This window comes from Colobus angolensis, unplaced genomic scaffold (assembly GCF_000951035.1).
Source record: "Colobus angolensis palliatus isolate OR3802 unplaced genomic scaffold, Cang.pa_1.0 Scaffold264, whole genome shotgun sequence".
Taxonomy (NCBI): Eukaryota; Metazoa; Chordata; class Mammalia; order Primates; family Cercopithecidae; genus Colobus; species Colobus angolensis.
Window position 1 is genome coordinate 3,115,221 of NW_012115866.1, and position 24,023 is coordinate 3,139,243.

Consider the following 24,023-nt stretch of genomic DNA (forward strand, 5'->3'; position numbering starts at 1 on the left):
AAAGAAGTGCAGGTTCTCAAGCTGCACTTTAGACCTACCTAATCCATTCTCAAGACCTATGCGGCCCAACAACCTGTGTTTTAACAAACCCTCTGAGGAATTGACCTTTAGGTCATTCACAGGGTGAGTTGGTCCCCCTCCCTGCCATTTGACGTGTACCTTGGGGGACTGGCAAATAGCAAAGCTGTAGAGTAAGGCCAGCTGGTGATTCAAATCTGTTCCACCATCTACTAACTGGGTAACTGTGGACTACTTGATTTATATCACAAGTTATCTTCAGTAAAAATAGAGATGTTAATGCTTACATTGGAGAATTATAGAGGTTGAAATCACAAAAGAAAGCCCTTTATCCAGTTTCCAGCCTATGTTTTCTACAAGTGTAAGCTTCTCTTGCTTCCTCCTTCCCTTTCTAACTCTTTTACTTTCCTTCTGTCTTTTCCGTTTCTTCTTTTGTTCCCACTGAAAGGGTCCACTGGCCACCCTAAGCTCACTGCAAACACACGTGCCTTTTTTGGTCACAGAAACCAGCCTTAGATCTGATTCCCAGTGCTTCCAGGGTATAGCAATCATATTTCTAGGTTAAAAATCAAGGCACATGACAGCTGATAACAGATGTATCTACTTTGGGGAGCAATTAGATAGAATATTTGATATTAGGATTGTCTTCAGAAATCTGGATACAAAGAAATAATATCCTATTCCGTCTTTAAGCATAATGCAGGACTCCTAACCCTCCCCATCCTCTTATTCGTGTCCAAAAGTTTCGTTGATGTGGGAGTGGGAAACACTGTGTGTCCCACTCACTTGTAAGATTGAGCAAGAGCCACCCTATATTTAGTGCTTCCTCTGAAATGTCCTGGGGATTGGGAATTATTGTGTTAGAAGCCACAGTACTGCTGTCCTAAGGCTCAGAACTCTTTGAGTACCTTGCTAGAATGATGCTGCTCCATCTTCTGGCTTTATGATAGGCTTGCAAGATGAAGGATGGTAACAGTTGGATTTTGGCAGGGAGAGGAATATAAACCAGTTTGGGAATAGAGAATATAATCCCTGCTATCGCTACTCCCAAATGACCTTTTCTTGGTTTTCTTTTTATAGCTCTGTACCATTTGATAATGTTGATGAGCTGTTGCTGCTTGAAACTCTTGTCTTGGAGTTTGAGAGATCATATTCCTTTGTATCTTAATGATGTGCTAACAGCTTCATTTAGTTTTGTTTGCGTAGCTCTTTTTCTGTTCCTTACCTCACATTCCATCTTTAAACATAAATCTTGATTTCCCAAGGTTTCTGGACTTCTTAGCACATTTTTCCAGGGCAAACTCTGATTTTCACAATTTCTTCTGGGCCATTAATTCCCAAACCTCTATATATACCCTATTCGCTCTTGAGCTTCCCACCCACCTGCGTGTCCTGCTAGCCCCCCATATTTAATACTTTAAAGATAAAATTTGTCATCTCTTCTCCTGCAAAGCCAAGCCAAGCCAATATTTCCTTCTAATTTACCCTATGCTTTAGTTGACGTTTGCACCCAAAAATCAACTTTGACCTTTTTCTTTTCCTCAAACTAAATTCAAGGTCCTCCAAACATGACTTCACTTACCTTTTCAGCCATCACTCCCTCCACTCCCCTTTCCCAACCCTACTCTCTGCAAACTCCACTACTCGCTCACCATCACATTTCCCAGTCTTCATCTCTGAGACTTTGCTTAATCTCATTTCTCTGCCTCAAATGCCCCTCCCTTTCCTTCTCTATTTGGCTCCATCCTACCCATTCTTTAAGGACTATCTTCATTGCCACACAAAACCTTTCTAGAGCCCAATACCCGTGTAAATCAACCTCCTTTCTCTGAAGTCTCGTGCTAGGCCAGCACATGCCAGGCATTGTATATCCACCATCTCAGTTCACCCTCTCTATAACCCTGCCTGTGAGGCAAACATCATTACCCCCATTTTGCAGATGAAAAAACTGAGACCCAAGGTTGTATAATTAGAAACTCTTGTCTTTGGCTTTTGTGAAATTGTACTAGATGTTGTAATTACATGCTGACAATTACGTTTAAGTTTTTCTCTCTGACTCCCCTTCTATTCCTCACCTCCTGTTGTCATTGCTACTTTCTAAAGTAGTAAAGCCCAGAATTGAAGGTAGGTTTGCCTGCCCATAAAACCACCTTTGCATCCTGCTGGAAAGCATTGTTGGTACCTGGAAACCCTTTGTTCTTCAGGTAAGGACTGCAACTGAGTCACAGTGAGCAGATCCCCACACACAGTAGGAGCCCAATGAATGAATGTTGGATGGAAGATGGATGAGCAGAGCAAAGTGCATTTTTAAAAAAATTGTAGCAAGTTAAAAGTTAATTCTGTACACAAATGGAAGATTTGGAACCAATTTCCTGGTTAAGTTTAGTTTACATTTTAGAAACAACTCAGAAGATGAGGGGGGAACATCCCCTTGCTCCTGCTTGTGTTTGTGAGGAGAGAACACAGAAGCCCCACACAGCTGTTAACCCCTTCTGGATTAGCATTCCTCTTACCTCCATGCACATACCTGTCAGCTCTCAGTTCAGTGTTTTATAGCCTACAAAGCAGATGGTAGAGTAGAATTATCCCCATTTTATATGTGAAGAAACTGGGACCCAGAGGTAGAATAGTTTGTAAGTTAAGAGCAGAGTCTCTAGAGTCAGACTGTGCCTGTATTGGAATAATGGCTTCAATAGTTATTGGCTGTGTGAACTGCAAATTATTTAACTTCTTTGAGCTTCAGCTACCTCATCTGTAAGATATGAATAGTAATAGTTTTTCCTTAAAGGGCTACTGTGAGGCTTAAATGAATTAATGTCTATAACGTGTTTAGAATGATGCCTGACATATAGTAAGTGCTCTGTATTAGCTAACATCATCATAATTATCATTACACCTTTAGTAGTATAACAAGGTCTTAAATTCAGATTATTTTTTCTACCTGTCTTCCCTCTCTGTGGTGTTATGTTAGAAAAAACCCTGGTCCAGGAGGCTGACCATTTGATGACTGTACTTTTGTTAAACCTCATCGATAAAATGAGGGCATGAAGGTGATGATCTTTAAAATTCTGTCCAATTCTGACAGTCATTGATTCTAAGTAGGCCCTGACAACAGGCTTGCAAGTTGGTTAGTTGTTTTTGTGACCACTAGGTCCTAGATTGGCTTTGTCCAGGGTATAGCTGAGCCTTGTGACCTGAGGGCCCAGGTATATCAACTGGACTAAATGGGGGACAAAAGTCAGCTATCTGCTTCTGGGAAAAGTCAAGCATGGAGTTCCTAAAAAGAAGACTGCAAAGTAAAAAATATAGACAGTGGAATCAGCCAGATCTGGGCCTGGGGGACCTCAAAGAGCACCACAGATAGTGTCCTGAGCAGAAGGTTGGTAATTGATGCTGAGATACTCTTTGACCCTTGATAAAAAGCTATGGATATAGCTTTAAACTACAGGTCTTAGTGGTGTTCTGGGTTGGGGCTGTATGTGCTTACTGAGTTCTAACAATGCCCACTTGAGACCCATCTTTTCCAGGAGAGGGGAGACTTCTCTATAAAAATTTACTTTAGTAGGCCAGTGACCAGCTTTTCTTTTTCTTCACTGAAGCCAAAACAAGGAGAAATTGACTTTTAGTACAATTGGAAGAAAGCAAGTTCAACATAAAAATGAATGTCCTCAGCCTCATGGGCACCTCTGATTAAAGGTGGCTGTGTAAATCTCCTGTAGGGTTCTTTAAGAATAGGAGCCAACTGGCTTATGATATCATAGATGGAGTTCAGTGTAGGTAATGAATAGACACTGGTAGTACAGTTTGATAATTATAGGAACACACAAAGTTAGAAGACCCAGCTTCATAATGTGTTACTTGTCTTGTTGGCTGAAGGACCAGGTCATATTTCTGAGCCTCAGTTTCCTCATAGTTAAAATATAGGTAAATGGCCAGGTGCAGTTGCTCACACCTGTAATCCTAGCACTTTGGGAGACTGAGGTCGGCAGATCACTTGAGGTCAGGAGTTTGAGGCCAGCCTGGCCAACATGGAGAAACCCCCATCTCTATTAAAAATACAAAAGTTAGCTGAGCATGGTGGCGTGTGCCTGTAGTCCCAGCTACTTGAGAGGCTGAGACACTGGAATCACTTGAACCCAGGAGGTGGAGGTTGCAGTGAGTCAAGATTGCGCGACTGCACTCCAACCTGGGCAACAGAGTGAGATTCCATGTCAAAAACTTAAAATGAATGAATGAATGAATGGTAATAGTGAGGCCCAGTTTATTCCGTAAGGATCAAGTGATGGAGTAGATGTGAAAACACTTGGCAAAGTATAAAGCATGAGGTATTTGAAAGGTGGTGTTGTGAAAGGTCCTGCTGGAAATTCATTTTTTATCTATCCTGAAGAGCTCTCCCTATGCCTTACCTTCTATGGAAGGCACAAAGACGAATTCTGAGCCATGACAGATGCATCAGGTAGGACCTGAACAAAACATGTTAACTTAAGTCAAAGATCAGCATGTGTGTATGTGCGTGCGTGTTCATATATATGTGTTCATATTTGTTGTGCATTTATTTTGAGAACCTAGGGTTATTCTGTGGCTAGCGTGTTGGAGGGCAGATATATGAGAGAGGATATATATTCCATAGACTATTTCGATTGTCTTTAAGTTGTTTTAGTTTTGGTCTTATGGAGCCATTATTGCCTTGAGCAAAGTAGGCTGATGGAAAAGCTGACTTCTAGAGGACTTGTTCAGAAATTCAGTGCTGGGGAGAGAGTGCTTGAGTATCTTTGCCTGATAGGCCATGTGTTCTCTATTCTGGAATGTGTTACCCCAAATGCTGAGAAGACTGATGGCCCATACAAGCTGGAACAGTTGAGGGAAAAAGAAAAAATAAGACAGTGGGCAGGATGGTAGAGAGAGGCAGACTACCTCCCCACCCTCACCCCATCCCTATCACTGTGCTTAGATGAGTTTCATGAATGTGTGTTTGCTCGTACGGCAGTGGAATAGATGTCTGCCTGCTCTTGTGTGGAGCCCAGTCCTGCTAGCCATGAAGTCTGGTGAGCCGGGTTAGGGTCCATTCCATGCACAGGTCCTGCCTTGCTGGGTAGATCTCCAGCTCATCTGTTCACTTCCTTGTTCAGTTTTGCCATCCATCAAATGCAGAAGTCAACCCAGACCCCCCCCCCCACCGACTGTCTCTCACAGAATGGTTGTACAAACCACTGAGAGAATCTGTGCTAAAGTTGAGTTTCTTGGGTGCAAGGCATCACAGAAAGCCATATTCTTTCCTACCCATGACCTCTCTGGATGGCATCATGTGTGAGTGAGAGGAGGAGGCTGCAGGACTGGGGTCCATTATGCGTGAGGAATGTTATGGTCTCTTACCCCAGGAGGAGGGGCATAGTGGGGTTAAATAATGTACCACCAACTCTCAGTTGGTCAGTTCCAAGGAGGAGGAGGAAAGGGGGAGGAGCACAGGGAATTGAAAGCAAATAAGCTTGATTCTCATTTTAGCCATTGTTTTCAGCCTCTCCACCCATTCCTGACCCAGAGCTGCCTTGAACCACCAAGGAGAGATGGACTGGAGCTTTCTTTGTTCTGCGTAGGAGGAGTTCATGATTAGGGATAAAAAGCATGAGGCATATGTAGTACATATTCATATTCTGGGTCATTCCATGCACTGACTAGCAGAGAGTTGACAGTATTGTTTGTCTTGTGGTCCAATGGAACTTGTGTTCCAGTGCCATCCCCCTCACCCCTATCTCTCACCACTTGAGTATATGAGTTTTTCTATAAGTAGTAGAGCTCTGTGGGTGGGGGAAGGGGCAAGCAAGGTAGCTGTGTGGACTGAACACATTCTCATTTTGTCTCCTAAGCTGATCACTGGAGATTCCATCGTTAGTGCTGAGGCAGTATGGGATCACGTCACCATGGCCAACCGGGAGTTGGCATTTAAAGCTGGCGACGTCATCAAAGTCTTGGATGCTTCCAACAAGGATTGGTGGTGGGGCCAGATCGACGATGAGGAGGGATGGTTTCCTGCCAGCTTTGTGAGGGTGAGTGTCAGTCTTCACTCTCCTCTCCTATTTCCTTGGCTGCCTGTACCTGGCTTCCCCTTCACCAGCCTGTTTTCCTGTTTATTTCTCTCCTGGTGGCTTTTCTCATATTTTTTTCCTTTTTTTAAATTGTCTCATACAGAGAACCTGGGCTTCCTTTAATCTGTACCCTTTTAATTTTTAGTCTTTTCCTTTGTCTCTTGTTTAACACCCCCACCCCACCCCCACCACCTCCCACCGTTGTACAAATCACTTACCTTGTCTGGGTCTTGGTTTCCTCTTTTGGGGTTGGCCTTGGTGGTTTTTGAATAACTTTTTAACCCTATATTGCTGTGAACTTTTGTCTTTCTTATCTCGCTTCTTTTCTACTTTCTATTTCTCATCTTTTTTATCCTTTCTTCTCGTAGTTTCTTCCCATCTCTTTCTCTTGCTCCTCTGCTCTTCTCCTCCTCTCCTTCCTGTCTACTTCATTGCCTCTCACACCCCTGTGTATTGTCACTGTGTGTTCAGATGTTAATATAAGAGTGTGAGCTCCCTGCCCCCCAGGGACTGGAGCTTACTGATACCACATTTTACTTTTTTCTAAAGAATCAAGTGGCTGGGATCTAAATGTGCCGGGGGTGGGAAGCAAGTGGCATGTAAGGTCTTGCAAGCCTTCTGCCTCTTTGACATTGTACCATGAAGAATCTGGCCCTTAACAGAGAGGCTCTTGGGAGGAATTTCTCAGCAGCTTTTGCTTTTTCTGGGTTACTATAAAGGAAGTGATCCCAATGTGCTTATGACCTCAGGGTGCTATGGGGGAAGAACATTGGTTAGGTGTCTCAGCTCTTATTCTTTCTTGGAATTGTGAGCTGGAATCAGTTGTTTGACTATTTTGAGCTCTGATTTTCCTCATCTGCACAATGGTCTTGACAGTTCTTTTAATGCCAGGGCATGTCACAGTGAATGAGATAAAACATGCGAAAACTGCTTTGTGGTAAGACAAGTACTGAAGCCACATGAGGGTGTGTTATAACCGTCCTTACTACAGCCTATCACATTTTGTTAGTTTCTCCTGTAAAATTAGGCTGAAGTCTTCTAGACTCCAAACAAAAGATCAGAAGGGCTAGCTCTAGGGCTCCTAGAGGTTGAAGGACCTTAACATTAGAATCATGGCAATGTGATATAAAGAAAGGAAGAGGGCATTTGGAGTTAGAAAACTTGAGATACAGTTTTACTACCTTCTGACTCTATAGCTTTTGGTAATGTTTTTAACTTCCCTGAGCCCTGATTTCCTCATCTGAAAAATAGGGATAACAGACTTTTTGTAAGGAATTAGATCATACATGCCAATAAGGTGTCTAGCACAGTGCTAGACAGATATTAGGAACTTAGCTAATGGTAACTTATTTTGCCATAATTATAATAATCACCACCACCTTCTTAGCTCCAAGAAGGTCCATATATCAAGGCTTCCCTCGAGGTTGATAGAGGCCTCCTTCCTCAAGGCAAAAAATCCAGAAACCATCGTTACCTGGTTGGGACAGTTTAGATGAGGGCACTGCCTAGAAGCAGAGGAATGGACAAAATTACCTCATTCCCTTCTATCATGAGAATCTTCTAATGAAATATCCAATCTTTTCTTCTCATCTGTCAGAGTCTGCAAATGCCATCTGTGTCCCAGCTCATCTTTGCTGGTTAATGAATCAGTCCCAGGGATAGTCAGAAAAAGCATATCAATAACCACAGACCTTCAGGACTAATGTGAGGCCCTGTATGCATACAGCTAGTATGTCTTGTGCTTACAGACCTCCCTCTTTAAAAGAAGGATTAAACTGTACACAATGATGATGTCACCCAAATCCAAATGCATTTTATTTTCAGGGAAATGTCACTTTTATAATAAATAGTAAATCCAAGGATGGGGGGAAATGATTGAGCAAGCCAGGATTCCTCAGGGAAGCAAATGACAGAGCCAGACTTCAGAATATCAATGAGCGCCATTAATGTCCCTAAGTCCGAGACCAGGAGGAGTGTTCCTACAGGAACACAGCCCCAGCAGCCACTTGGTATAGAGTCTAACCCAGGTGGTTCTCAACCCTGGCTATACAACAGAATCACTTCAGTAGCACAAAAAACAACAAGAAGAACCCAGACAAACAAAAACACTAACACCCAGGCTTCAGGCTAGTAAAATAAGATCATTTGACTAAATTGGTGACTGACATGGTGCGGTATCTTCATTCCCTACCTGGAAGTCTCATTGCTGACATTTGATCCCTAGGATGGATAATCAAGGTGTTTAGTGTGGTTCTGTTCAAGTTAGCCCTACCTGTTGTTACACATTAAAACCCAACCTGCAGTCTGGGAAACCCAGATTCTTGCCTCAGTTCTATTATTAGAAATGCAACTTGAGCAGCGTCCTATGCATCTTCAAATATCAGTTTTCTTCCTTGTAAAATGAGGACAATTCGGTCTTGTAAAAATGCTTTGTTACCTGTGATATGCTGGATACTTGTAAATACGAATTATGATGTCATTTGGCCACTGTACAGGAACTTACCAGGTATATGTGTCTTCAACCTATTCACGTCTGTCTCCTCTGTTGTTCAGAATTTCATACTTGTATGTGCTTGTGTGTGTGTGTACGCACGCGCTCAGGTTCTTTCCTTTCTGTACTGGGGACATGGCTTCACAAGAGCAATGTAGGAGCTGATATACCTTCCCAATAGCAGGTAAGGTTAAATGAATTAAACTTGCTGAACATCAGTCCTCATATCTAGTTGTTGACATCTTCAGCTGTTTCCCTGCTAGGAGCTAAGGGTAAACTGCTAGGATATGATTGTGTCTCTAAGTAGCAAGTCCCATGTCTGTGGTGGGCCTCCTTTTGTCTAATAGGCCCTAACTTCAAGTCATTCAGGCTCTTTTCCTTTGTCACCGTGCATAAAAGGAGCCTTTTTTTTCTGACTTTGGGCCATGGCCTGAGGAGAGCTTGCTGCCTAATTAAGGGTAGGTTGTGAACAGGACACATTACAACCTGTTACTGATGGGCTTATGTGACAAGGCACGGGTTTGGTCAGAAAGTAAAGAGCTTGCTGAGGTGTTATCAGGAACTGGATATATACTTTTCTTGTTCTTTCAAATTCTTTATTTCTCTGGTTTCTAGCCTGCTTGGAAGTATGGAAATGAAAGGATGATCTAAGCCAGTCATTGCCATCATTTGTTGGTTTTCTACAGACCAAATACCATGGAAACCCAACTTTTCAAAGGAAAGCCCATTGTTCCAGAGTGTGACCTGGCTTTTATTTGTATTTTGTCTCATTTTGGCTGCAAAAAGAGATACTTGGGAAAAGCTTTTCACCTTTATGAAACCCTAGATTCACTGTAGATTTAGAACTAGAAAGACCCATCTTAGCCAAGAGTGGCCAACTTAGATGCTTACAGGGGCCAATTAAGTGGTGAAGCAAATTAAGACAAGGGGTAAGTGGGCGCCTGCGTCCAATTGGGAAATCCATGCCCCATCTAAAGACAGCAAAAGTGACTTGGATGTTTCCCATCATTAGAGTGGGGTATAGTGGAGAGGAAAGCCCAGAGGGGCTAGATCTTCTAGTATTTCAAGAAAAGCCAGGAATTGGATTTTTATGTAAAACTCTTTATATTTAAAAAATGTTAATGAGTAATTCATATTTTTGAAGAAGCACAGTGAGAGTCAAACAGAACACATCTGTAGGATAAATTATCTCCCAAGTACCCAACTTGTTGCCATTAGTCACCCTACCTCCACATTGTATAAATACTGAGGAGACATGGGCCCAGAAAATGGAAATAACTTGCTTTCTCATGTAGGGAACTAGTGGCAAAGCCAGGACTTGAACCCAGGCCTCCTGAATCTTAAGACAACTTTACTAGACAGTCTTTGTCTAATAAGTTTAATGTCTTGGCTTCCTTTGGTATGTTTTCTGCCAAATTATTTTTTTCCTGTGAATAGGTCATATGTTCCTGTTTTCTTGTAAATCTCGTAATTTTTTGTTGAAAACTTGGCATTTTGAATATTATAATGTGGTAACTCTAGAAATCAGATTTTCTTCTCTCCCCAGGGTTTGCTACTGTTGATTGTTGAGGGTTGCAGTTGTCCATTTGTTTAGTGACTTTTTCCAACTATTTTTGCAAGACTGTATTCTTGTTATATATGGTTGCTGAAGTCTCTGTTATTTTATCTCGTTGGTCAGCCAATAACCTGACATTTCCTTAAACATCTGGAGCCAAGAAGAAAAAACAATACTACTTTCCTGGTTTTTGCAGCTTGATTCTGAGCTGGAGTACTCACTTGAGACTGTGCCAGGTCATCAACTCTTCTGTCTCAGCCTTCTCCTCCTGTTTGTATGTAGATCACACATCCTCCAGAAATACAAGCCTATGGTCCTCTGAGGTTTTTTCTGACCATGCATCTGGTCCTGGGCATGCGTGTTACAGTGTGACTTCCCTGGTATGCATGGTGGCCTTTATTCCCCAAAGAAACTTCTTTTTCCCAAAGAAACTTCGTTTTTAGCTTCTTCCTTCTTGTGCTATTGCATCTGTTTGCTGTTTGTCCTGTTCACAATCCCTTGTCCCAAGTGGGCATGAGCAGTGTATGTCTTTAAATCTTCCAACAAAGGCAGCCACAGCCTGGAAAGCCTCTCCAGCCAGAGGTCAACCTCTGTGCTAGTCCCTCAGTGCCAAACAGGTCAAAAGGCACAGCTACAATATTGTAAAGAACAAGGTCATTATCTCCTGGCACCAGAAAGCCACACCAGGAATGTGGGCCACTGTCACTTCAGCCACTGGGGAATGGGGGATGGTAAGGGGATAAGCAAAAGTGCTTCAATGCTCTATTACCGAATTTTTGCTGCCCTTTTCTCCATTACGCAGTCCCCTGTAAGTTGCTGCAAGTTTTGCATTAGATTATAGAGTTCTAAAACAATGGGTTCTGTCATTCATTGCCAGTTTAAGGTTGTTTCAGTGGAAGAACTGATTCTTTGTGTGCCCTGCTCCACCACTTTTAGTGATGTTATCCCCTTCTGAATCCTAATCCTGTGCTTTCTGGCCTATAGCACAATCAGGAAAGGGCAGGCTTGGGCTGCTAACAAGACTGTTAACACTTGAGGACTTACCTTCCATTCCAGATTAAAGGCAATAGTGTTTTTGCTTTCTTTAGAGGAGTTTCAATATACCAACCCTTCTTTATCCATTCAAGCTTCAAAGTGTTCATAAGTCTCTAGTCTTAAACATTTATATCATTTATGTAGAAGGTCTTGCTTGTGGCTCTAGAGGTAGCACATTATAGGTTGTGAGTTTAGGCTGACATTAGCAGGGAGAGTCTTTCTCCCTGGATTATGGCAATTTCTCTCTCCTGTACTAGAATTTCAAATGGCATTATTAGAACTAATTTGCATTCACATAATCCATCTTAATGGCTTCTCACTGTGCACATTTTTTGGATTACATCATCTAGTACATCATTTGGCTAATTGGAGGTTTTTTATTTTTTTGTTTTAATATGGAGACCTCTTCAGCTCAGAGAGTTCCTTAAATGTAGCTGTTACATCACCCAGATGATTCCTCCAAATTAGGTAGCACAGGTCACCCTCATAGAAATCCCATGTTGAAAGCAACCTTGAGAGTCACATAGCCTATCCCTCAGCCTCCAGGCAGGACCAGAGCTAAAATTACCCTGGGTTTTTGAGAACCTGGCCAACATCTGTAAACCAAGGTTGACTTACTCTGTTATTTCCAGCTACTAGCCCTTATACTGTAGTGTGAGCCAATTTCTTGAAATATGTTGCTTTTTGCAATAGGAAGATGGTATTTAAGAGTTGGCACCAGTAGGAGACATTCTGAATTGTTTTCTTGGCTTTGGGGCTTTCCAAGGCCCTATTTTTGACCCATAGCACAGATTTGTAACCTGGTTGGCTGCCTGAGTTGAGGCTATGATCTTGGGCCTGGCACCTGTTTCACTCTGTGTAATCAACCCCCTGGGTTCGTTTGGGGATCAGCTTAGGCCTTCCTAGCATCATGTGTATACTGCCTTGGTGGTGTGATGACTTGAGAGGAGGACCATGACTGAGAACCTGGAGATGAGGTCTGTTTCTGTGGCTCTTTGTAAAGTACAAAATTTTTGGAAAATCATCATATTTGTATATATCTTTTTTCTTTTTTCATCAGTATATTTATCATTATGAGTAAGAGTGAAACCACTTATCTTTATACGGCTCTAGTGCTATTAATATCTTCTCACCAGTATTTGCTGAGTCCTGAACAAAAGTGACTGTCTAGCGCTTAGCAATAGCCACCTCCTGGAGTGGTCTAGACAAGTGCTAAGGGTATCTGGCATCTTGAGAGGTCTGTTGTCCTCTATATTAGAGAGTCACTAGGGAAACAGTACTCAGAAGAGGGTGGGTATCTTTTTTTTTAGTTTTCAGAAGTGAAAACTGACAGATAGCTCCCTACCTCTTCAGTCCACCAGTTATACCTCAGGACAGATCTGAAACAGTTTGTCCTTATGTTGAGCTAGAATCTGTCTTTCTGGAGCTTCTACTCATGGGAAGGGTGTAAATGTCCAAGAGAACTGGCTCTGGAGATAATCTTTCTGGATTAGAATCAGAGTCTTTCCATTTATTAGCAAAGTGGCCATTGTGTGCTTCAGTGATCTCATCATTAAATTGAGGATATAACAGCACCTACCTCATTAAGTTGTCGGGAGAACTAAACAAAATACAGGAAGAGCACTGACAATGGGGTCTGACACATAGGAAACACTCAATAATAATACTGGTAATACTTGCAGCAAACTCTTAATGTAAATGGTAGAAATAATGTCCTCATTTCTCCCTGCTCCTCTCTCAAACCCTCTGGGAATATACTGACTCTCCACTCTGCAGCCCGTCAGAGATCTGAAACCTAAGACCAGGTCAGCCAAGCCTCTCCTGTCTTCCAGGCTTCTGAGCTTTCATCTTTTAACCATTATTTGGATGAATCAGCTTCTTGTTGCTGCTATGTGTCCGTGGCTAGACTGGGGCCATCTGGGCATGCAAGGCCCACTCCATTCAGCCACTTATATGAGTACATGGGCTACATGGAAGCCTGGACATGCTGACACTGCCAGGCTTTCAAGACTAATAGGAATGGTATTACAACTAATGACCCTGCTGAACATGTAATTGGACAATGTTCTATCTTGGCTGTTCTGACCTCTACCAACAGGCATAATAATGTTACTAGGGCCATACATCAGCAGTTAGCCTCCATTTATGAACAAATAAATGGTGGAACACTGTGTTATATGTAGGAACCCAAGAAAGGATTAAAAACCTTCTTTGTAAGATGTCCTGGGGAAAAGAGCCGTAATAATAGACCTGCAAATTCTGCCCATTGGTCCAACTCTTTGTTTTGATAAGCTTATTAAGGTAGTACAGTTATTGACATTGCTGCTCAGTAGAGCTTGGCCCTGAATGCCATGTATGGGATGGACTCATTCCCACATTTAGTTACTTATAAAGTAAGCATAGCTTACTGTTAAGGGTACATTTATTAAAGATGCTATATATGGGATGGGGCCAGCAGTAGCCCTGAAAAACAGTATAACAGATGAACTTGAATTTGGGGCAGGTCCTAGAAGTTCACTTTCCCTTGTGAGTTGGGATAGGCTGAGAGTGTGCAGTGGGTAAGGACCCTCCCAAGTGAAAATATTGGGAGAAAGTCCAGCACAGTAGGTAGAGTGTACATCAGTAGGCAGCAGAAAGAGGGTGGCTTTGTTGTCATGACAAGTGACTGGTATTACTTGGTCCAACATCAGGTTGTTTGGTGTGCTTCAATAAGCAGGTAAAGCATGGTGACCAGGTATCCAGAGGCAGGGAGTATACAGTGAAAATAGTTTCTTAATTTGTAGAATTAAGAACTTAATAAAAATTCATTCACCCAACAGATGATCATCAAATGGCTACTGAGAATATACAGAGGTACTCTAGACCTTCACTCCATCCTGCAAGAGTCTGATAGTAGATATGAAAACTTATGCATAAGGGAGGTTATTTGCCTAAGCTCTGTTACTTTAGTAAAGTTCTTTCCCTTTGCCAAATCTCACTTTGCTCCTCTGAAAGGTGGAGGGGTTGGAACAGATATACTCCAAGAACTTTTCTAGCCCATTCTCCATAATTTCGTTTTTTGTTTTTTTTCTTTGAGACAGGATCTTACGCTTTTGCCCAAGCTAGACGTGTAGTGGTGTGATCATGGCTCAGTGTAGCCCCAAACTCCTGGGCCCAGGCAATTCTCCCACCTCAGCCTCCTGAGTAGCTGGGACTACAGGCACCCGCCGCCATACCCAGCTCATTTTTGTATTTTTTTGTAGATGCAGGATTTCACCATTTTGCTCAGGCTGATCTCGAACTCCTAGACTCCAACAATCCACCTGCCTCAGCCTCCCAAAGTGCTGGGATTATAGGCGTGAGCCACCACCCCAGCTAATCTTTTTTTAGTTGAGGTAAAATAAACATAACATCAGCTTCCCCATTTCAATCATTTTAAGGTATACAATTCAATGCATTTGCAATGTTGTACAACGATCACCACTATCTAGTTCCAGAACTTTTTTATCACCACAAAAAGAACTCCATACTCATTAGCACTCACACCTCATTCCTCTCTCCTCTCAGTCTGTAGACGGTATAATATTTTGTACAAGTGTTAGCAAGTAGAAAGTAGAGGATAGTTAGGGAAGGGATTAGATTCATGAGAACTGAGGTCGGGAAGAGGCATATGACTTCAGTAGCTATAGGAGACTACATCAGCCTGGATACAGGCTGAAAGGAGTAAAAAACATAAGATAGATGTTGCGGGAAAAGCCTCAATAGGGAACAGGTGCCATCTAGGTGCCATCTAGGGCATTAGTACTATCCTGGAGGATCAGAAAGTAAATGAGGCCCTGCCAGACTTGCCTTTAACTTGCTAGTAAATGGCATAACCCAAACAAGATCGCATTCCAACTCCAAAGCCAGTGTTTTGCCACATCTACCATCCTGAGGTGTTTTTTTTTTTTTTTTTCTAAATGTCTGTCAAATAATTGCAAGCTTTCCGGGGGATGAGTAACTCAGGTCGGCTTGATTTCAGCATTCTCCCTAGTGTGGCTTTCATCATGAAATCAGTACTTCCATATCTGAATAGCTTAAATAGAAGCCTTCTCTTTATTTTAGCTCAAACAGAAAGCAAATCAAAGGAAATACAGAAGAAATGAACTTCTAAAGGTCCTGGCAGAACACTCCTTTTGTGGCCACTTAACTAATTAACCTAAATTCTATCAAAGTCTAAGCAGGATAATTCCATGAAAACCAATGAAAGAAGAAGACTTAGGGGTAGAGTGGAGTGTAGTTCATAGTTAGGGAAGGGACTAGATTCATTTTCTTGACTGGGAAGGAAGTTTTCTTGACTGGGAAGGAAGCTACGTTATCTGTGAAGGGTTTCCCTGCACTCCAGTCCACCCCCATTCTAGCTTGAGTTTTCACCTTAAAAAGCCTTGTCATGGACAGAAATCATCAATACCTCCAGCCTCGACTAAGTAAGTCTCCATTCGTTGGGAAGGGTTTTTGAGTCTGGTTGTCAAGGAGGTGGCATTTGGAATATAAGAAATTTGGGACACTCGTGAAGGCAATTACAAAAGTACTTCCTAAAACTCTTCCCTGGCTAGAAAGGACAGTGTTTCTCATATGTTGCTTCATTGTTCTAGGGGCAGATGATGCCAACCTAGGGGATAATAACAAAAACAGCTAATATTTGACTCAGTGCTAGAAACTCTTTTACATGCATTACCTTGTTTAATCCTCACAACAGCCCCATGAGATAGATAGATATTATTCTATTTCAGAGATAAGGAAACTGAGGATCAGAAAAGTTAAAGTGGCTTACTCTGTGTTACTCCGAGGCAGGTGTAGAGCCAGGATTTGAAATCAGTCTCCTGAGTCTTCCCCCTTTACAAACACTGTCATAGACTAGCTCTCCTAATTTTGGCCTAAGAGTCCGGAGACTTTGCTTCAATCCTGACTGCCACTTTGATGCATCCCCCTATCTGGCCTTGGATTTCTCATATGGGAAATGTAAAGAAAAAGGTTTGCTTGCCTGCCTTACAGGGCTGTTTTGAAATCCAAGTAAGAGAGTCTGTGGGAAGGCACTGTTCTTGAACTAGGTTTTCAGAGAAGCCAGGGACAAAAGAAAAATGATAGAAAAGAGTAGGGAAGGCCTTCCTGAAAAGGGAGTAGGGGGCAGGCATTAGAAGGATACTAGGTACAGAGGTGTAAATAAACAGAATGTGTTGGAGTGAATGGAAAGGGTAGCTTGCCTGAGGTCACACGTCTGTGTTGAAGAGCAGTGAAGCTCGGTGGGTCGGACCCATTTTAATGTGCTGATGGAAAGCCATGAATGCAAAAACAAGATATTCACACAGGTCTTTTCTTTTTCTCTTTTTGTCTGTTATATAACAAAAATTTTCATTGCTCTGGTTGAAGCTCCTTATATCTCATTGTGTCGGTGCTGGAGAGGAGAACAATTTGTTAGCAGCCTTCTTATTATGGTCCTTCATATAATTAGTGACAGTTATTAAATCTTCCCTTGAGGGGTAGAGGAGTAGTTTCTGTGCCTGACTGTACATACCATGCTGATTGTCTTTGTGCCAGGCAGGAATGCTAAGTGCTTCCTGGCATGCACATTCAGGGATCCCTAAGCACTTCTGATCCTCCTGAAAGCTGAGACTGGGGCCCTAAAACAGGGTGTGTGTGTGTGTGTGTGTGTGAAGTGGGAGCTCTGCTTGCAACTAACCAGGTTCCTCTCAGTCCCTCACATTCACCTTTGTATCCACACCTCGCCATTGCTTCACTGTGGTGGCAGAGAAAAGGCCTTTTGGTGACCTTTGTTATGGAAGAGTTCACGTTCCCTCCAAACTCCTTTATCTGTGTTTTGCCCTTTTGTAGTATTTGCTGAGATTTGTGGCTGGCAACTTTATTCAGACAGAGACAGAACTCATGATAAGAATTATCTTAAAAAGGAAAGGGCTGCCTTGGGAGACACTGGTCTCCTCATCACTCGTGTGTTCAAGCTTATAGGCTGTGCAATTGCTGGCAGGGTATGTTATCAAGGGAGTTTATGTATTGATTGGGGAGCAAGGGGTGGCAAGGACTAGTCCCCCTTCCATTTCCTTTATAAACTGATTCTATAGCTCTGAGAGTCTATTGTTCAATGAGATTGGCAATAATAACCCATCACCTTCTCAAAGGATGTCTTGCTTTTTACTCCTCTCTTGTTGACTAGATTTGGCCTTTGAAAATATCAAGGTGAGATTTAGACAATACCACTTACCCATTCTCTTCTTAGAAATGTTACACTGCTGGAGACAGGGACCGGCTGGCTTTCTAAGACACTCCTTGGGCCTTTATTGACTTTATGAAGGAATTACTGACTGGATATTATGGTAGTTTTCTTTTAGAACTACTGATCCATTTGCAGGGAGGGGCTACTAAAGATGTTGAAGAGGGTGTACCAAGGGCTAGGTAATCATCACTTTATCATATGGAACAATGGTGAGTCTGTTGGAATATACATATAGGTATATAAATGCAAGGAGAGAGGTTGACAAGGATTTCACAGAAAATCCATAACCATGGTTTCCTCAGGAGAGGTAGAATATGGTTAGGATGGGGAACAGTCAGGGGAAATTTCACCTTATCTAGACAGTTTCAGCTTTTTATGTATCTATTTTTATAGAAATATAATTTCCATACCATAAAATTTACCATTTTAAAGTAGAGAGTTTAGTGGGTTTTAGTATATTCACAAAGCTGTATAACTATCACCATTGTCTAATTCTGGAACATATTTTAAAAATCATTTTTAATAGATAAAACTATATTTGGGGGACGTGATGTTTTGAGATATATATATATATATTATATCTATGTATACACATTGTGGAATGATTAAACTAACATATCGTCACCTTGTATACTTATCATTTTTTGTAGTGAGAACATTTAAAATTGTACTTTCTTAGCAATTTTCCAATAATAATAGTATTCTATTATATAAGTATGCCATATTTTGGTTTATCCATTCATCAATTAATGAACTTTTGGGTTGTTTCTACTTTTGGTTGTTATGTATAATTCTACTATGAACATTTGTGTACAAGAATTTGTGTGAGCGTGTGTTTTTATTTCTCTTGAGTATGTACCTAAGAGTGGAATTGTTGTATCATATGGTAACTATATGCTTAACTTTTTGAGGAACTGCCAAAATGTTTTTCACAGCAGCTATACCATTTTACATTCCTGCCGGCAGTGCGTGAGAGTTCCAATTTGTCCACATGCTTATCAATACTTGTTATTGACCTTTTAAATTATTATAGCCATTCTAGGAAGTGTGAAGTGGTATCTTTTTATGGTTTTGGTTTGCATTTCTCAGATGGCTAACGATATGGAGCATCTTTTCATATATTGGCCATTCATATGTCTTCTTTGGAGAAATGTCTATTCACATATTTTGCCCATTTTTAAGTGGGCTGTTACTTTATTGTTAAGTTACATATATTCTGAATACTACATCTTTATCAGATATATGATATGCAAATATTTTTTCCCATTACTAGATTGTCTTTTCACTTTATTGATGGTATCATTTGTAGCACAAAGTTTTTAATTTTGATGAAGTCCACTTTATTTTTGCTTGGTTGTTTGTGTTCTAGGTGTTATATCTAAGAAACTATTGTCTAAGGTTACAGATTTTCCTCTATGTTTTCTTTGATGACTTTTATAATCTGATTCCATTCAGATATTTCATCTATTTTGATTTAATTTTTGTGTATAGTGTGAAGTAGGAGCCAAAGTTCATTCTCTTTCATGTGGATATCCAGTTGTACCAGCATCATTTGTTGAAAAAACTATATTTTCCCCCTTGAATAATCTTGGCACCTTTGAAAAATATCAGTTCAGCATGAATGTAGGATATATTTCTGGATTCCTGGTTTTATTTCATTGATCTTTATATCTATTCTTGTGCCAGTCCCCCATTCTCTTGATTATTGTAGGTTAGTAGTAAGTTTTGAAATCAGAAAGTATGAGTCCTCCAACTTTATTCTCCTTTTTCAAAATTGTTTTGGTTATCCTGGGTCCCTTGAAATTCCATATGAGTTTTAATACCAGTTTTTCAATTTTCCACAGACACCAGGTGAGACTTTGATAGGTATTGTGTTGAATCTGAATTAATCTGAGGAGTATTGCTATATTAGCACCATTAAATCTTCCAATCCATGAATAAGAGACGTTTTTCTATTTAGTTCTTCTTTGCTTTCTTTCAGTAATGCTTTGCAGTTTTCATTGTATAAGATTGCACTTCTTTTGTTGAATTTATTCCTGTGTATTCTTTCTGTTCCTATTTAAATGTTATTTTCTTAATTTAACTCTCAGATTGTTCATTACTAGTATATAGAAACATAATTGATTTTTATATCCTGTAACATTGCTGAACTTATTTATTCATTATGACAGGTTTATTTTTTTGGGGATTCCGTATGATTTCCTGTATATCACATTATATAATCTGTGACTAGAGATAGTTTTACTTCTTTCTGATGCAATGTCTTTTATTTCTTTTTCTTGTGCAGTTGCTCTGGCTAGAACCTTCAGTATAAGGTTGAATAGAAGTGATGACAGGGAATATCCTTGTCTTGTTCTTGATTGTAGGATGAAAGCCTTCAGTCTTTCACCATTAAATATGATATTAACTATGGATTTTTTATACATGTTCATTATTATGTGGAGAAAAATTCCCTTCTATTTCTAGTTTGTTTAGTATTTTTGTTTCTAATCATGAAAAGGTGTTGGATTTTGCAAATGCTTTTTCTGTGCCTGTTGAGATGATCATCTGGGATGTTGTAACCTTACTTCACTAATATGGTGTAACTTACGTGGACTGATTTTCATATGTGAAGCAACCTTCCATTCCTGGAACACATCTGGTAAGGTGGACAATTGGTTTTTAATATGTTGCTGGATTTGGTTTGCTAGTATTTTATTGAGGATTTCTATATTTCTGTTATTTAGAAGGGGTTGTAAAAGATTGATGTTAGTTAGTTTTTAAATGTTTGGTAGAATTCACCAGTGAAGCCATCTAGTCCTGAGGTTTTGTTTTGTTTTGTTTTTTCCCCATGTGGGAAGTTTTCAGGATTGCATGAAATTATTCACTAAATCTTTTTCTTGTTATAGGTTTTCTCAGATTTTCTGTTTCTTCTTGAGTCAGTTTCTGTAGCTTGTGCCTTTCTAGGACTTTGTCCATGTCATCAGGTTATGTAATTTATTGGCATACAATTGTTCATAATATTCCCTTTAATTCTTATTTCTGTAGGACTGGTAGTAATATTTCTTCTTTCATCCATGATTATAATAATTTTAACCTATTTTTTTCTATTTTAACTTTTTGCAAGGCAAATTTGTTCTTGTATAATGTGTAATTTTAAAAATGGAAAAAAATGGAAGGCTCAAAATTAAAATGCATATTAAAGATGTGGGTATATTGCTGACTCCTTGGCTGTCTCTGTGGGCATCAGTTTCTTTATTATGAAATTGAGAGGATGGATTACTGTTGCTGAAGTTTTTGAAAGCCTTTGGACTATAGTATTTCTGTGTTTGAGCATGGGATTAAAGGACATAGATGGGAATATTTGTGGACGGAAAATAGACCAGTCTGGGAGGAGCCCAATACTCCTGAAGGAAGTAGTAGGAAGTAAGAGTGGAAATACAGATTGGAGTCAAATTATGGTAATGTTTGAATGTCAGGGTGAGGGATTTGGACTTGCTTTATAATCAGTGGAGAGTTATTAAGGATTTTGGGTTTATGGGATTAGCCAATCAATGTGATAGTCAAGGAAATTGGTCTAATAGTGGTATGTGGGAAGGGTAAAAGCTAGAGGATCACCCAGGGACTTGTTCAGGTATAAAACTATGAGAGCAATGACAGTGAAAATAGAAAAGGGAGCAATAAAGATCAGAGATTGTCTTCAATTTGGAAAGCACTCCATGGTTTAGGAGGAGGAGGGAGGAGTAAGTTGTCTTGCTCATCTGCATGTCCTTCATAGTTAGTGGTTAGGCACAGAATAGGTCCAAAGTAAGTATTTGTTAAATTGAACTGCATTAATCAGCCTTGCTTCAGAGTTCAATGAAGGCTGGGGAATCCAGCCTTTAAGTACTCTAAGAGGACTTCCAGGACAGCCTTTCAACCTGGCAGGTTCTAGGCATTGTCCATCTTCTTACTTGTCACCCAGGCATCTATATATGCTAATTGCAGCATTAATGAAGAAAAGGTACACATTAGCCTTCACAGATTGTTGGGCAGGGTTGATAAAGGCTCTCTTGTCTGATATTTCAACCAGGGCATATAAGCTTATGGGCTGACCTGTGTCAATGCACTCTGACATACATGCAGACAAAGACCTTCCTCTACACAGAACAGGGAAGCTCTCAAGAGCAGAGAACTTAGAGGTTAGACCAGAAAGTCTTATCATTAGGCCCAGGGGATGTTTTGTGGGAACCTGGGATCAGGAGAAAACCAGTTAGGCCTTATGTGCCACCTTGTTCTAGGCTAAGAAACATCTTTCCTCAAATGTCAGCTCTATAAAGGGCAGTGATTTCTGTCTTTTTTATTTGCTGTTGTATCCCTAATATCTGGCACATTATCGGCACTTGGCATAGATTTAATGAATGAATGAATCTGTTAGTAGTTCTTTGTGGTGAAAGCAGCATCTTAACCTAAGGAATGGGCTTCTGGGGTTGTTGCAGTAGAGTAGATGAAGATGTCTTCTCCGAAGCTCCTTATGAAGGACCCTGCTACACAGGCCTTTAGTTATAACCAGAAGGGACTTCTCTACCAAATTCTTTATAAGGAATCTGTTTTCACTTGGCTGTAGTTGCCTTCGTCTTTTCTCATTATTATTTGGAACGACAGTGTCATGGTGTATAGCTTGAACCTAAATGTGGTTCTGTTTCTGCCTTTCCATCTGCTCCCCCTTCCTTCATATCCTGTCTTCCTTCCCACTACAATTGTTCAAAATTTTCATCTTATTCCAGCTATCCAAAAGCCAACGTTTGGACCTGACTTTTCTTAAACTCCTAAGAAGAAAATAAATGATTCTTATTCTTTAAAGGCCTATGTTACCCTTTCCATAGCAGGACTTAGCTTGCTTTGTGAGAAGCAGGGAAAAGCTAATGGATTATTAAGAGGGTGAGGTTTTCATTGTTATAAGTAGACAGCATCATGTACATGAGATGTTTGTTTCAGTGCCTTAAATCACTTTTTTTTTTTTGCCCAGATTCATTCTTTTGAATAATTATCTCTCATATTGCCTGTTGATTGCATTAAAGGACAGCTGTTAGCATATTGAAGACAAAAAGCTGACCTTTTAGAAGCTGGAAAGAGATTTATAATGGAGCACTTGCAGAGGGTGATAGGTTTTGGATAGAGATACATTTTGCAAATTTGGCTGTGTATACAAAATACATAAAAACAGAGTGAGCTCTATTTACTTTGGCCTGTGACAATTTAGTGAGATATATGCTGGTGACATCTCTAAGTTCACTGAGTGGTAATCATGCCCCCTTACGTCCTATGAGAGAAAGAAAGAGGAAAGAATGTACAGAGTTGGGAAGTAACTACCGTCCTTCTAGTTCTATCCCAAAGCCTTTTCCTCCCAAATGATTACCCACTAAAAGGCTTTTCTGATGGCAGAAATAGGGATGCATCTAAATTGTGTGATCTCAGCTTCTTGAGGCCGGAATGTGGAAAAAGCTGGGGTTTAAGGAAGGAAAATATGGAAAATATGGAGAATTGATTAAACCTGTTGAGACAACTGGCAAGCTCTTTGCTTATTACCCCTGACAAATTTTGTCACTCTGCCAAGTGGGCCCACTCTTCTTTTGCTTCCTGCCCCCTTGGTTTCCCCAATTCCTAGGACTGTGGGGGGTGGTGGGAAGGTCCATCTTCTTGGGCCATCTTCTTGATTTTCCATCAGAGTCATCTAGAAGATCCAGAGATATCTCACTCGGCCATACCACAGGTTTTTTTTTTTTTTTTTTAACTTCCCACTGCCTTCATGATTTAGAATGAACAGTCTCAACTGTTACCAAATTCATCAGTTTCTGATGATTCTAATAATTGTCTGTCCACCTTGGCCCAAGCCCTTTCCTTTTCTTTTCCTGTCTTCCTTAGAACCAGGGGCACAAAGGTTCTAGCAGTGTTTAAGAGCACATGTACACTAGAAGTTAAAGTATAATAAAAAAGAAAAAAAAAAGAGCATAGGTTCTAGAGACAGACAGACTGGCTCCTATCCCAGCTCCTCTGATTCCTGTGTGACTTGGGATAGATTACTTAACTTCTCTGAGCCTCAGTCTCCTCTTCTGTGAAATGGTAGTAATAGTGGTACCTATCTAGCAGGGCTGAATACAGTATATTGCAGGCTCTTAGCACAGTGAATGGTGTATAGTTGGTGCCAATTAATAGCTATTGCTAGCATATGGTGGGTAAATATTCTCCCATCCCCATCCCAATCTTGAAGAGGTAGAGATCTTTGCATGTCCAAGGCATTTTACAGTCAAATTTTGATGATTATTTTTATGTCCTATCGCAGAAATCAACACTGAACTTTGTTTTCAAGGCACCCATTCTAGTATTTAACTTTGGCCTCTATACTTGCAGGTGCATAAATGCTGTGTTTTGTCAGCAATCCAGCTGTGGCACTCAAGATGTATAGCTTAACCTTTTAAAAAATCCAGTTGTGCTACCTAGATGTGCTCCAGCATGAATGAATGTAGTCCCTCCAATCTGTTTACAGATAGGTCACCAGAGACCTAGAGAAGATTAAACCCATGCCCAGGGCAAAAAGTCACCCTAAAGCCAGGTTTGGAATTCTACTTGCAGAGG

The 24,023-nt window shown here is 40.6% G+C and overlaps 1 protein-coding gene across 6 annotated transcripts in view; it reads left to right on the top strand.

Moving 5' to 3' along the window:
- The window catches only part of ARHGEF9 (Cdc42 guanine nucleotide exchange factor (GEF) 9), a 176,653-nt gene that overhangs the window by 59,540 nt on the left and 93,090 nt on the right, over window positions 1-24,023 (top strand). For 4 of the 6 annotated variants that reach the window (XM_011947409.1, XM_011947411.1, XM_011947410.1 and 1 more), the window contains exon 2: window positions 5,883-6,062. The exons of the other annotated variants lie outside the window; for them this stretch is intronic. In XM_011947409.1, coding sequence (XP_011802799.1) covers window positions 5,883-6,062 — 180 coding nt within the window. The remainder of the gene's footprint in view (window positions 1-5,882; window positions 6,063-24,023) is intronic. 6 annotated transcript variants of the gene reach the window in all.